Source organism: Bos mutus, chromosome 7, assembly GCF_027580195.1.
Source record: "Bos mutus isolate GX-2022 chromosome 7, NWIPB_WYAK_1.1, whole genome shotgun sequence".
Taxonomy (NCBI): domain Eukaryota; kingdom Metazoa; phylum Chordata; class Mammalia; order Artiodactyla; family Bovidae; genus Bos; species Bos mutus.
Window position 1 is genome coordinate 42,562,217 of NC_091623.1, and position 12,836 is coordinate 42,575,052.

The 12,836-nt window shown below is 38.9% G+C and overlaps 1 protein-coding gene and 1 pseudogene across 1 annotated transcript; both read right to left on the reverse strand.

Annotated features, from left to right (window-relative positions):
- Positions 1 to 254: 254 nt before the first annotated feature.
- Positions 255 to 1,178, reverse strand: LOC102286146 (olfactory receptor 7A17-like; annotated as a pseudogene).
- Positions 1,179 to 11,672: 10,494 nt separating this feature from the next.
- Positions 11,673 to 12,620, reverse strand: LOC102285868 (olfactory receptor 7A10). Its single transcript, XM_005887556.2, has one exon. It carries the CDS (start codon positions 12,618 to 12,620, stop codon positions 11,673 to 11,675), a length of 948 nt encoding a protein of 315 aa, XP_005887618.2.
- Between the last annotated feature and the right edge of the window lie 216 nt (positions 12,621 to 12,836).

Here is a 12,836-nt window from a genome sequence, read left to right on the forward strand (position 1 = left end):
TGTGTATTTTCAAATATTTCACCTCCAAGATTGGAAATGTAATTGTGAGAGTAGGAAAATGAAAAAGGGAAAAATCAAGGATATCAGAAATATCACAAAATACACAAATTGCATAAAGTCAGAATCAAAATAGAAATGCCAAAGAAAATAGAAAGGCAATGCTCTACTTTCACAATTTGATCCAAGACTGAAAACATTGACCTCAGGTTTGCGCTCTGCTATCATGGGCCCTAGAAAAATAGGGCATTTTACAGTCACCTTTCAAAGAGTATTTTCAGACCCCTCTTTAAGTCTTTATTTCTCAGGCTGTAGATGAAGGGGTTCAGCATGGGTGTGAGCACAGTGTACATCACCGAGGCTGCTGCATTTGAGTGTGAGCTGTGGGTAACAGCAGAGCTAAGGCACACACCTCAACCCATACAATAAAATAAGGAGACAACTGAGAGGTGAGATACATAGGTGGAAAATGCTTTATACTTCCCCTGAGCTGACTACACTCCTTGTATGGAAGAAACTAGCTTAGAATAAGAGTAAAAGATACCAGTGAGGGGACCACCAGCCAACAGTAGAGCTGCAGAATACATCACCATATTATTGAGAAAGGTGTCAGAACAGGCAAGTTGAATTATCTGATTGAGCTCACCAAAAAAGTGGTGGATTTCTAAGACTGTGCAGAAAGCCAGATGCAACACCATTAAGCTTTCTAACAAGGAATGTGGGACACTGATGATCCAGGACACCAGCACTAGCAGTTCACAGAGCTGGGGGTTCATGATGAGTGTATAGTGTAGGGGGTGATAGGTGGCCATGAAGCGATCATAGGCCATCACAGTCAGCAGTAAAATGTCTAGTGCTACAAAAAGTGTGAAAAAATATACCTGGGTGATGCAGCCTTCAAATGTTATAACTTTGTTCTGTGTCTCGATATTCCACAGCATCTTTCAGATGGTGGTGGAGGTGAAGCAGATGTCTACAAAAGACAGGTTGGAGAGGAAGAAGTACACGGGGGTGTGGAGTTGGGAGTCTGAGCTGATGGCCAAGCTGATGAACAGGTTTCCAAACACAGTGATCAAGTACATGGAGAGGAAAAGCCCAAATATGAGAGGCTGCAGCTCTGGTTCCTCGGAATATGCCAGAAGCTGAAATTCGGGAACCCTCGTTAGGTTTTTTGGTTCCATTTGGTGAAGGTGACTACCAGGAAAGGGGCAAGGTAACATGACTAATTATCACACAAATGGGCAATACTCACATGGTTGAATTGCTGTCTTTTATATTTTGCCATAAAGACATTAACTTCAAAATTTTGCTCATAGATTTTGTGCACTTTGGGGAACCACTTGAGTCATCTCTACTTAGCAAACTTGTGTAACTATCAGTGTTTTCACCAAGATGTCATGTATTGAAGTTTTAATGAAAAAATTTTTCATGCATCTTAAACATATAAATTGAATAGTGACAAAGTCTCAATATTGTCATTGCAGGGAATGCAGGGTGCTGAAAACAAAAACTCCTAAGATCCCATTTTGGTGACATAATATAAGCCAACAAAAATTATATAGCGTGTCAGATGGTGGCCAGTAGTATGAAGAAAATAAAGAGGTCTGATGTAGAAAGTCAAAAGGGAGTATGATTTTTCATGTATATTTAGGTAAGGGCTGTGAACAAGGTGATATTTGAACAGAGACCTTAAGGATAAGAGAACTAGGGCCATGAATATACCTGGGGCAGTGCATCTTGGCAAGGCAGCAGCTAATTTGAAGGTCCTGAGGAAGGTGCTTGTTTAAGATGTTCTAGACTAGAAAAGGAAGCCAGTCTGGTGAGGGACATGAGCAGGAGGGATACTGAGGAAAGATGGTGTCAGAGGATGTTGAGGAACGAGGTGTTCTCCCTCCTGCTGTTGAAAATTCAGGTCACAAGGGGTTCTTCATCCATGTTTTTTACCTTCTTCAATTTGTGAAATTCAATATTAATAAAGCCATATGCGAGACAATTGATGGAAAATCCAAAACCAAATTCTAAAGAAAAGGTTATGATGGTTATAACTTATGTCATTAATTCATTTTTTTTTTTTTTACAAAAAAAGACATTGAAAGAGATAATATGACAGCAAGTTGTTATAATATGAGATGGAAGCACTGTCTGAGTTAAAATTTCCTCTTACTTAGAAACATATGGATTCCAGTATGCCTGTGGAAGATAAGGGTGACATTTATTCAAATGTAAAGAAGAGAAGTTTTCAAATGGAGGCTGAATATGACACAACTTTTAGAATAGATTTAGAATGAAAGGACCATGAGGAATAAGAGATGTGGAAGTAGTTCAAAATATGCAAAAGTGTGATGTATTTGCACCACGTATGAAGAACATTCCTTTTCATTTTTGTTTAAGGCAAGGATTTGCAAGTGAAGAATATTTGAGTGATGGCTCAATTCCTTCAGTTAAAAAAATATTGGAGAGAACATAAGAGAACTGACACAGATTTTACCACACAAAATGTTAAATTCTCAGAAATTTCGCACAAATAATTGCACACATTATGACATACCTAAGGGCAAACAGCAATCTTGATCATAAAAATCCAATTCCTAGTTTGAAAGCACATAACAATTAAAAAACAAAACAGGAGCAAAAACATGAAGAATTTCCTATACAAAAGCAAAGAACTTGACTGCTCAGTTTTTAAAGGTGGCATTAATGAGTTAACGATTCTATCAGATCAAACAGTTGATCCTAAAGGAAATTAGTTGTGAATATTCATTGGAAAGACTGATGCTGAAGCTGAAGCTCCACTACTTTGGCCACCTGCAAAGAGCTGACTCACTGGAAAAGAACCCTATGCTGGGAAAGATTGAAGGCAGGAGAAGGGAATGACAGAAGATAAGATGGTTGGATGGCATCACTGCTTGATGGACGTGAGTCTGAGCAAGCTCCAGGAGTTTGTGATGGACAGGGAAGCCTGGCATGCTGCAGTTCATGTGGTTGCAAAAAGTCAGACATGACTGAGCAACTGAACTGAACTGAATGATTCTACACATATATTTAATATTATATGTAATGAAGTAATTGCAGGGTAAGCTCTTTGGCATATAATTTTGATATATTTTTTATTTGAATATTAAGAGGGTGGAGACACTGAAATGTATGCCTCATCAAGGGCTGTTGCAGGGGAAATGTTTACCAGCATTCTAGGTCTGAATCTTATTCATCATAGTTAAATATGCTTCTGCTAGACAAACATGCTACATCATGTACATCCCTCCACAGCTAATACCCTTATAACTCGACTTCAGTTAACGATAAACGTACTCGGACTTAGGTTCTACTTTGACTGAAAGCACTTTGCACATCTCACTCCCTCTTCTAACTGGGCTTCTCTGTCCATTATTTAATGGTCAACATTGACCCTTGCATTGTCAAGCTCAGCATCATGAAATAATACATTAATTTATCAGTCAAGACAACAAACAAACTCAGTGTTCATGGCTCTGGTTTAATCTACATTGGCTCTCATAAGAACTCAGGTGAATGTCCTTGACTGCCATTCCCTTTGACCATATCTTTCAGTATTTACTTGGCTCCTGGACTCACATGGATAGAGTTTCTGAGAGGAAAGTCTCTACATAGATGCCCCAACTCCTCTTGGATGGTTGATGATGGAGATAGAAACTCTGTCTACAGATAACACAGTGGGATGGAGTTAAGCATTGGTTCCCCAACTACAGTTTTGACTCTGTAAGCATCAACCATTCCCCAATCTAGTCCAAGACTGCACAGGCAGAGGGACTGCAGCACAGGAAATATTTATGGCTCTTTATGTCTGCTCATGAGCATGATTCCCTTTTGTAACTACCACCTCTAATAACTGACTTCCCTGAGGGACACTGGTCTGGTCAGATAGAAAAAGTTTCCTGCCCATACTCTGTGTTTAGGATACAGAGTATATAGTTTTACAATTTCTGCACAACAAAGTGTCTTCACCTGAACTTTTGAATGAAAGTGTATGCATTTCTTCCAGAAATGTGATCAATTTTATTTTTTTTTATGCAAGGACTCATGAATCACACCAAATAATATACATCTGAAAAAGTTTGAATTGGTATTTTCAAAGAAAATTTATATTTTTGAATATTTATGTATGGTGTTAGAAAGTGTTCTAGTTTCATTCTTTTACAGGTGGTTGACCTGTTTTCCCAGCACCACTTGTTAAAGAGATTGTCTTTTGTCCATTGTATATTCTTGCCTCCTTTGTCAAAGATAAGGTGTCCATAGGTGTGTGGGTTTATCTCTGGGCTTTCTATTTTGTTCCATTGATCTATATTTCTGTCTTTGTGCCAGTACCATACTGTCTTGATGACTGTGGCTTTGTAGTAGAGCCTGAAGTCAGGCAGGTTGATTCTTCCCCTTCCATTCTTCTTTCTCAAGATTGCTTTGGCTATTTGAGTTTTTTTGTATTTCCATACAAATTGTGAAATTATTTGTCCTAGCTCTGTGAAAAATACTGTTGGTAGCTTGATAGGGATTGCATTGAATCTATAGATTGCTTTGGGTAGTATACTCATTTTCACTATATTGATTCTTCTGACCCATGAACATAGTATATTTCTCCATGTATTAGTGTCCTCTTTGATTTCTTTCACCAGTGTTTTATAGTTTTCTATATATAGGTCTTTAGTTTCTTTTTTTTTAATTTTAAAATCAAGACAAATTAAAAGGTATTTAATAAATTAAAATGTATTATTGTTGTTTAGTTGTTAAGTCATTTCTGACTCTTTGCAACCCCATGAACTGTAGCCTGCCACATTCTCTGTTAGTGGGATTTCTCAGGCAAGAATGCTGGAGTGGGTTACTTCTATATTGTAAATTAATTGTCCATTTATACCCATAATCTTGATAGGAATGTAAATTGGTGCAGCTATCATGTAAAAGAGTAGGAAGACTGCTCAAAAAATTAAGCATAAAATTACCTTATGATCCAGCTATTCCAATTTGAGTATTTATACTAAAAATACAAAAACACAAATTTGAAAAGATATATGCAACCCTAAGTCCATCACAACATTATTTTCAATAGCCAAATATGGAAACAACCTAAGTGCCCATCAACGAATGGATAAAGAAGAAGGCATATATGTATATAAAATGTAATGCTACACAGTTATAAAAAAAATGATGAAATCTTGAAGGAGGAGAGTAAGATGGCAGAGTGAGAGGATGTGGAGCCCACCTTGCCCACAAACACATCAAAAATAATCTACATGTGACATATACACACAACTGAGATTAAAATAGATAACTAATAAGGACCTACTGTATAGCACAGGGAACTCTAGTCAATATTCTGTAATGGCTTACATGGGAACAGAAGCTAAAAAGAGTGGATATACCTACATGTATTACAGATTCACTTCTCTGTATCCCTGAAACTGACCCAGCAATGTAAATCAATTATAGCACAGCATATATATGGAATTTAGAACGATGGTAACGATAACCCTGTATACGAGACAGCAAAAGAGACACTGATGTATAGAACAGTCTTATGGACTCTGTGGGAGAGGGAGAAGGTGGGAAGATTTGGGAGAATGGCATTGAAACATGTAAAATATCATGTATGAAACGAGATGCCAGTCCAGGTTCAATGCACGATACTGGATGCTTGGGGCTGGTGCACTGGGACGACCCAGAGGGATGGTATGGGGAGGGAGGAGGGAGGAGGGTTCAGGATGGGGAACACATGTATACCTGTGGTGGATTCATTTCTAAGTTCAGTATTAAAATTAAAAAAAAAATTTTTTTAAAGTAGTTGCAGAAATAAAAATATGTGATAAAGTTCAACATCCATTCATGATATAACAATCCTGATCAAAGTGGGTATAGAGGGAACATATCTCAACAAAATAATGGCATTTATGACATAAATACAACCAACGTCATATTCTACAGTGACAAGTTGAAAGCACTTCCTATAAATTTAGGAACAAGACAAGGATGTCTACTCTCTCTACTTCCAATATTCACTCCTAATACTTCAAAAGACTTACAACATTTCCCACAGAAATAGAATTAATATTTCTAAAATTCATGGCTTCCCTGGTGGCTCAGATGGTAAAGAATCAGCCTTCAATGGTGATTGCAGGCTGGTATTGCAGGCTCTTCAACCCTTGGGTCAGGAAGATCCTCTGGAGAAGGGAATGGCTACCCATTCCAGTATTCATGTCTAGGGAATCCCATGGATAGAGTAGCCCTGGCAGGCTACGGTACATGGGGTCGCAAAGAGATGGACACAACTGAGGGACTAACACACATACATGCCTAATATTCATATGGAACCACAGAAGAGCCTGAATAACCAAAGCAATTGTGAAACAAAATCAACCAACCAAGCAAACAACCCTCCCCTCCACCAACCGCCATGACAACAAAGCTGGGCTTATCATTCTCCTAAACTTCAGACTACACTGCAAAGCCACAGTCATCAAAATGGCATGGTACACACACAAATAATCAATGGAACAGAATAGAGAGCTAAGAAATAAACCACATACTTATGGGCGATTAACCCAGGACAAAGAACGTAATAATAATAATAATAAAATAGTCTTTCAACAAGTGGTGCTAGTAAAACTGGACAGCTGGACAGCTATGTATAGAGAATTAAATTAAAATTTTTCTCACACCTTATGCAAAAAAAAAAAGAAAGAAACCAGAAATGGATTAAAGACTAAATGTGACTGGAAACTATAAAGATCATAGAAGATAATTTGGTAGAACAGTCTTTGAGCTAAATAATAGCAATGATTTTTGGATCAGTCTCTTAAAGCAAAGGAAATGAAAGCAAAAATAAACAAATGTAACCTAATTAGACTTGAAAGCTTTTGCAAAGCACAGAAAGCCACTGAGAGCTTATTGATACAACAATCAAAATAAGCAAATGTGAAGGCAATTGTAAAAATCTGCTACTTCTTACTTTGGGTACTTGCATCAATATTTGAGATAGCATTCATGCTCATTCTATTTTTCAAGTGACTTCAAAACACTGTATTAAAATGTGATCCTATCAGCAGATGAATGGATAAGAAAGCTGTGGTACATATACACATTGGAGTATTACTCAGCCATTCAAAAGAATACATTTGAATCAGTTCTAATGAGGTGGATGAAACTGGAGCCTATTATACGGAGTGAAGTAAGCCAGAAAGAAAAACACCAAATCAGTATACTAACGCATATATATGGAATTTAGAAAGATGGTAACAATAACCCTGTATGTGAGACAACAAAAGAGACACTGATGTATAGAACAGTCTTTTGGACTCTGTGGGAGAGGGAGAGGGTGGGATGATTTGGGAGAATGGCATTGAAACACGTATAATATCATATATGAATCGAATCACCAGTCCAAGCTCAATGAATGATACTGGTTGCTTGGGGCTGGTGCACTGGGACGACCCAGAGGGATGGTACTGGGAGGGAGGAGGGATGGGGGTTCGGGATGAGGAACACATATATACCTGTTGTGGATTCATGTTGATGTATGGCAAAACCAATACAATATTGTAAAGTAATTAACATCTGATTAAAATAAATAAATTTATATATTAAAAAAAGAAATGTGATCCTATTGAAGTTACTTTCCAGGAAACCAGGGAAAATTGTAATAAAATAAGTACTTGTGGAGAAAAATAGGTAAGCCTGAATTACAGACTGGGCAAGAATTCAACCTCTCTTGTCAGTTGCCCTTTGATCATAATAATGGAAGATATCACTGATTATAATGAGGATTTAAATGGATGGTATTCAAATGTGCATTCATTGATTCTTTTATTTTTATGGCTAACTTTAGAAAAAAGTGACATACTTAATTTAGAGCTGTGGAAAGGTATGTGAGTGGGAATTACTGTAAATTTTCAAGGGTAAACAGAAATATAATACAGCACGTCTCCTAGATATAAATGAGTTCCTTTCCAAGAGTGTATTCTTCAGTCCAATTTGTTCATAAGTCCAACAAAGTTGGCCTAGGTACCCAACTGGCACAATCAGTTACATAGTACTATAATCAGTTTCCCTGGAGAAATGGCAACCCATTCCAGTATTCTTGCCTGGGAAATCCCATGGAGAAAAGAACCTGGTAGGCTACAGTCCACTGGGTCAAAAAGAGTTGAACATGACTGAGCAGCTAAACCACGGCCGTCACTGTAATAAGTTTATACTACTTTATATACAAATAACATATTAAAAATAAGTATAAAACATAAAGAAAACTTTCTTAATTTTACTGTATAGTGCCTCGAAAAGTACAGTGATAGAGTACAGCAGCTGGTATATAGGAGTTGGCGCTGAGTGAAAAGACAAAATTGTTGAATGGAGGAGGGAGAGGAGATGGGAGAAGGCAGAGATGAAGGATCACTAACAGTAGTAGATGGAAGCTGAAATTTCACTCATGCCTGATGTTGATGGAACAGGTTCTGGTTCTTTGCTGGATTCATTTGATCTACCCTCTTGAAAAAACTTCCCATTAGCTCCTGGGATACTCTGGTAGCTTAGTTGGTAATTAATAAACCTGCAATGCAAGAGACCCTGGTTCAATCCCTGGGTCAGGAAGTTACCCCAGGAAACAGGATAGGCTACCCATTCCAGTATTCTCTGCCTTCCTTGGTGGCTCAGATGGTTAAAAAAAAAAAAAAAAATCCACCTGCAATGCAGGAGACCTGGGTTCGATCTCTGGGTTGGGCAGATTCCCTGGAGGAGGGCATGGTGACCCACTCCAGTATTCTTGCCTGGAGATTTCCATGGACAACGGAGCCTAGTGGCTACAGTCCATGCGGTCGCAAAGAGTTGGACATGACTGAGTTACTAAGCACTTGAAAAACAATCTAATGATATCTTGATGTAGCTTTTTCTCCTATCAGAAATGACACAGCAGCACTGGATTGCATTCTGAACAGCTACTGCAACTTTTGTGTACCATTCTGAAATCAGGTCCAATGCCTCAAAAACTCATTTGTTGTTGTTCAGTTGCTCAGTCATGTCCAATTCTGTGAGACCCCATGGATTGTAGCACACCAGGCTTTCCCATCCATCACCATCTCCCAGTTTGCTCAGACTCATGTCTGTTGAGTCAGTGATGCCATTCAACCATCTTATCCTCTGATGCCCCTTCTCTTGCCCTGAATCTTTCCCAGCATCAGCATCTTTACAATGAGTTGACTCTTCCCATCAAGTGCCCTCTCAAATAAAGAAATTCCCTGGCTATTTCCTGTGTTCTGGATCACTCCTGTTCTTCAGTTACATCTTCTTCCTCTTGTCTCTCTTATTAGTTTTCCTGGTTCTCCAATTCCTTCTTTTCACCTCGACTCACTGTCCTGGTTATTTTTGTTTCCATCATTATTACTTGGTGCTTTTTAGTTGTACCAGCAATATCACCAATGCTTTTATGCTTGCTTCAAGACACCCTGGGCTTGAAATAAATACAGAGTACTACTGTACCCTATATAATACTCTCTCTACACACACACACACACACAATATGTCACCTAAAAGATCTTTTGGCCAAAAAGACCATGTGTGTGTGTGTATATATATATATACACACACACACACACACATATATACACAACTGTCTGGCGAGGCCTTACAAATAGCTGTGAAAAGAAGAGAAGTGAAAAGCAAAGGAGAAAAGGAAAGATATATGTATCTGAATGCAGAGTTCCAAAGAATAGCAAGAAGAGATAAGAAAGCCTTCCTCAGCAATCAGTGAAAAGAAATAGAGGAAAACAACAGAATGGGAAAGACTAGAGATCTCTTTAAGAAAATTAGAGATACCAAGGAAATATTTCATGCAAAGATGGGCTCGATAAAGGACAGAAGCAGAAGATATTAAGAACAGGTGAGAAGAATACATGGAAGAACTGTATAAAAAGATCTTCACGACCAAGATAATCATGATGGTGTGATCATTAATCTAGAACCAGACATCCTGGAATGTGAAGTCAAGTGGGCCTTAGAAAGCATCACTACGAACAAAGATAGTGGAGGTGATGGAATTTCAGTTGAGCTATCTCAAATCCTGAAAAATGATGCTGTGAATGTGCTGCACTCAATATGCCAGCAAATTTGGAAAACTCAGCAGTGGCCACAGGACTGGAAAAGGTCAGTTTTCATTTCAATCCCAAAGACAGTCAATGCCAAAGAATGCTCAAACTACTGCACAATTGCACTCATCTCACACGCTAGTAAATTAATGCTCAAAATTCTCCAACCCAGGCTTCAGCAATACGTGAACTGTGAACTTCCAGATGTACAAGCTGGTTTTAGAAAATGCAGAGGAACCAGAAATCAAATTGCCAACATCTGCTGAATCATGAAAAACTAAGAGAGTTCCAGAAAAGCATCTCTATCTGCTTTATTGACTATGCCAAAGCATTTGACAGTGTGCATCACAATAAACTGTGGAAAATTCTGAAAGAGATGGGAATATCAGACCACTTGACCTGCCTCTTGAGAAACCTATATGCAGGTCAGGAAGCAACAGTTAGAACTGGACATGGAACAACAGACTGGTTCCAAATAGGAAAAGGAATACGTCAAGGCTGTTTATTGTCACCCTGCTTATTTAACTTATATGCAGAGTACATCATGAGAAACGCTTGGCTGGAAGAACCACAAGTGGAATCAAGATTGCCAGGAGAAATATCAATAACCTCAGATATGCAGATGACACCACCCTTCTGGGAGAAAATAAAGAGGAACTAAAAAGCCTCTTGATGAAAGTGAAAGAGGAGACTGAAAGAGTTGGCTTAAAAGCTCAACATTCAGCAAACTAAGATCATGACATCTGGTCCCATCACTTCATAGCAGATAGATGGGGAAACAGTGGAAACAGTGACAGACTTTATTTTTTAGGCTTCAAAATAACTGCAGATGGTGATTGCAGCCATGAAATTAAAAGATACTTACTCCTTGGAAGGAAAGTTATGACCAACCTAGATAGCATATTCAAAAGCAGAGACATTACTTTGCCAACAAAGGCCTGTCTAGTCAAGGCTATGGTTTTTCCAGTATTCATATACGAATGTGAGATTTGGACTGTGAAGACAGCTGAGCACCGAAGAATTGATGTTTTCAACTGTGGTGTTGGAGAAGATTCTTAAGAGTCCCTTGGACTTCAAGGAGATCCATCCAGTCCATTCTGAAGGAGATCAGCCCTGGGATTTCTTTGGAAGGAATGATGCTAAAGCTGAAATTCCAGTACTTTGGCTATTTCATGCGAAGACTTGACTCATTGGAAAAGACTCTGATGCTGGGAGGGATTGGGAGCAGAAGGAGAAGGGGATGACAGAGAATGAGATTGCTGGATGGCATCACCAAATCGATGGGTGTGAGTTTGTGTGAACTCCGGGAGTTGGTGATGGACATGGAGGCCTGACGTGCTGCAATTCATGGGGTCGCAGCATTAGACATGACTGAGCAACTAAACTGCACTGACTGAACTGAATGCATAAGACTAAGGAAAAAACTTAATAAGGAGAGTTCCTAAAATTGCATGAAGATGCTTAATCCAAAGATGAAAAGAAAAATGGAAATCCCAGGAAACAAATAGAAAGTTTTATTCCATAATGATCAAAGAATCACAATTTCTGGTTCTGAGGCTTTGAGTTATGCAATCCAGTGGACTAGGGTATTTGGTCTTTTAACCTTGGCATAAAGTAGAATCGCTTCAGAGCACCTTTTATATCTTTGTTCCTCAGACTGTAGATGAAGGGGTTCAGCAGGGGTGTGACCACAGTGTACATCACCGAGGCAACTGTACTTGAATGTGAGGTGTGGGTAGCAGCAGAGCTAAGGTAAACTCCTAAGGCTGTAAAATAAAATAAGGATACAACAAAGAGGTGCGACACACAGGTAGAAAATGCTTTATATTTCCCCTGAGCTGATGTGATTTTACATATGCAGGAAACTATTTTAGAGTAAGAGTAAAGGATACCAGCAAAAGGACCAACACCCATCAGGACAGCTGCAAAATACATCACTATGTTATTAAGAAAGTTGTCAGAACTGGCAAGTTGTACCACCTGACTGAGTTCACAGAAAAAGTGAGAGATTTGCATTTCTGGGCAGAAGGACAATCCCAGCACCATTAAGCTGTGTAGCAAGGAATACAAGGCAATCAGCACCCAGGATATCAGAACCAACAATCCACAGAGCCGGAGGTTCATGATGACCATGTAGTGTAGGGGGTGGCAGATGGCCACATACCGATCATAGGCCATCACTGTCAAGAGAATGTCATCTAATTCTGCAAAGAGAATGTAAAAATACATCTGCGTGATACAGCCTTCATAGGTGATAACTTGGCTCTGTGTCTGGATGTTCCACAACATCTTTGGGATGGTGGTGGAGGTGAAACAGATGTCTACAAAAGACAGGTTGGAGAGGAAGAAGTACATGGGGGTGTGGAGGTGGGAGTCCAAGCTGACAGCCAAGATGATGAGCAGGTTTCCAAAGACAGTGATCAGGTACATGGAGAGAAAAAGCCCAAATATGAGGGACTGTATTTCTGCTTCCTTTGAAATTCCCAGAAGAAGAAATCGTGAAATTTGTGTATTGTTACTTGGTTCCATGGGGTGGAGGTGACTACCAGGAAAAAGGAAGATAATGACAATTTTCACTCATACTAACTCACATAACCGAAATACTGCAATTTCTATTTAGCCCTCAAGAAGTTGATGTTAATATTTTAATTGCAGATAAGTTCTCTTTTAGAGTATGTGTGTATGTTGAGCCCCTTCAGTTGTGTCCGACTCTGTGTGACCCCAGGGACCATAGCATACCAGCCT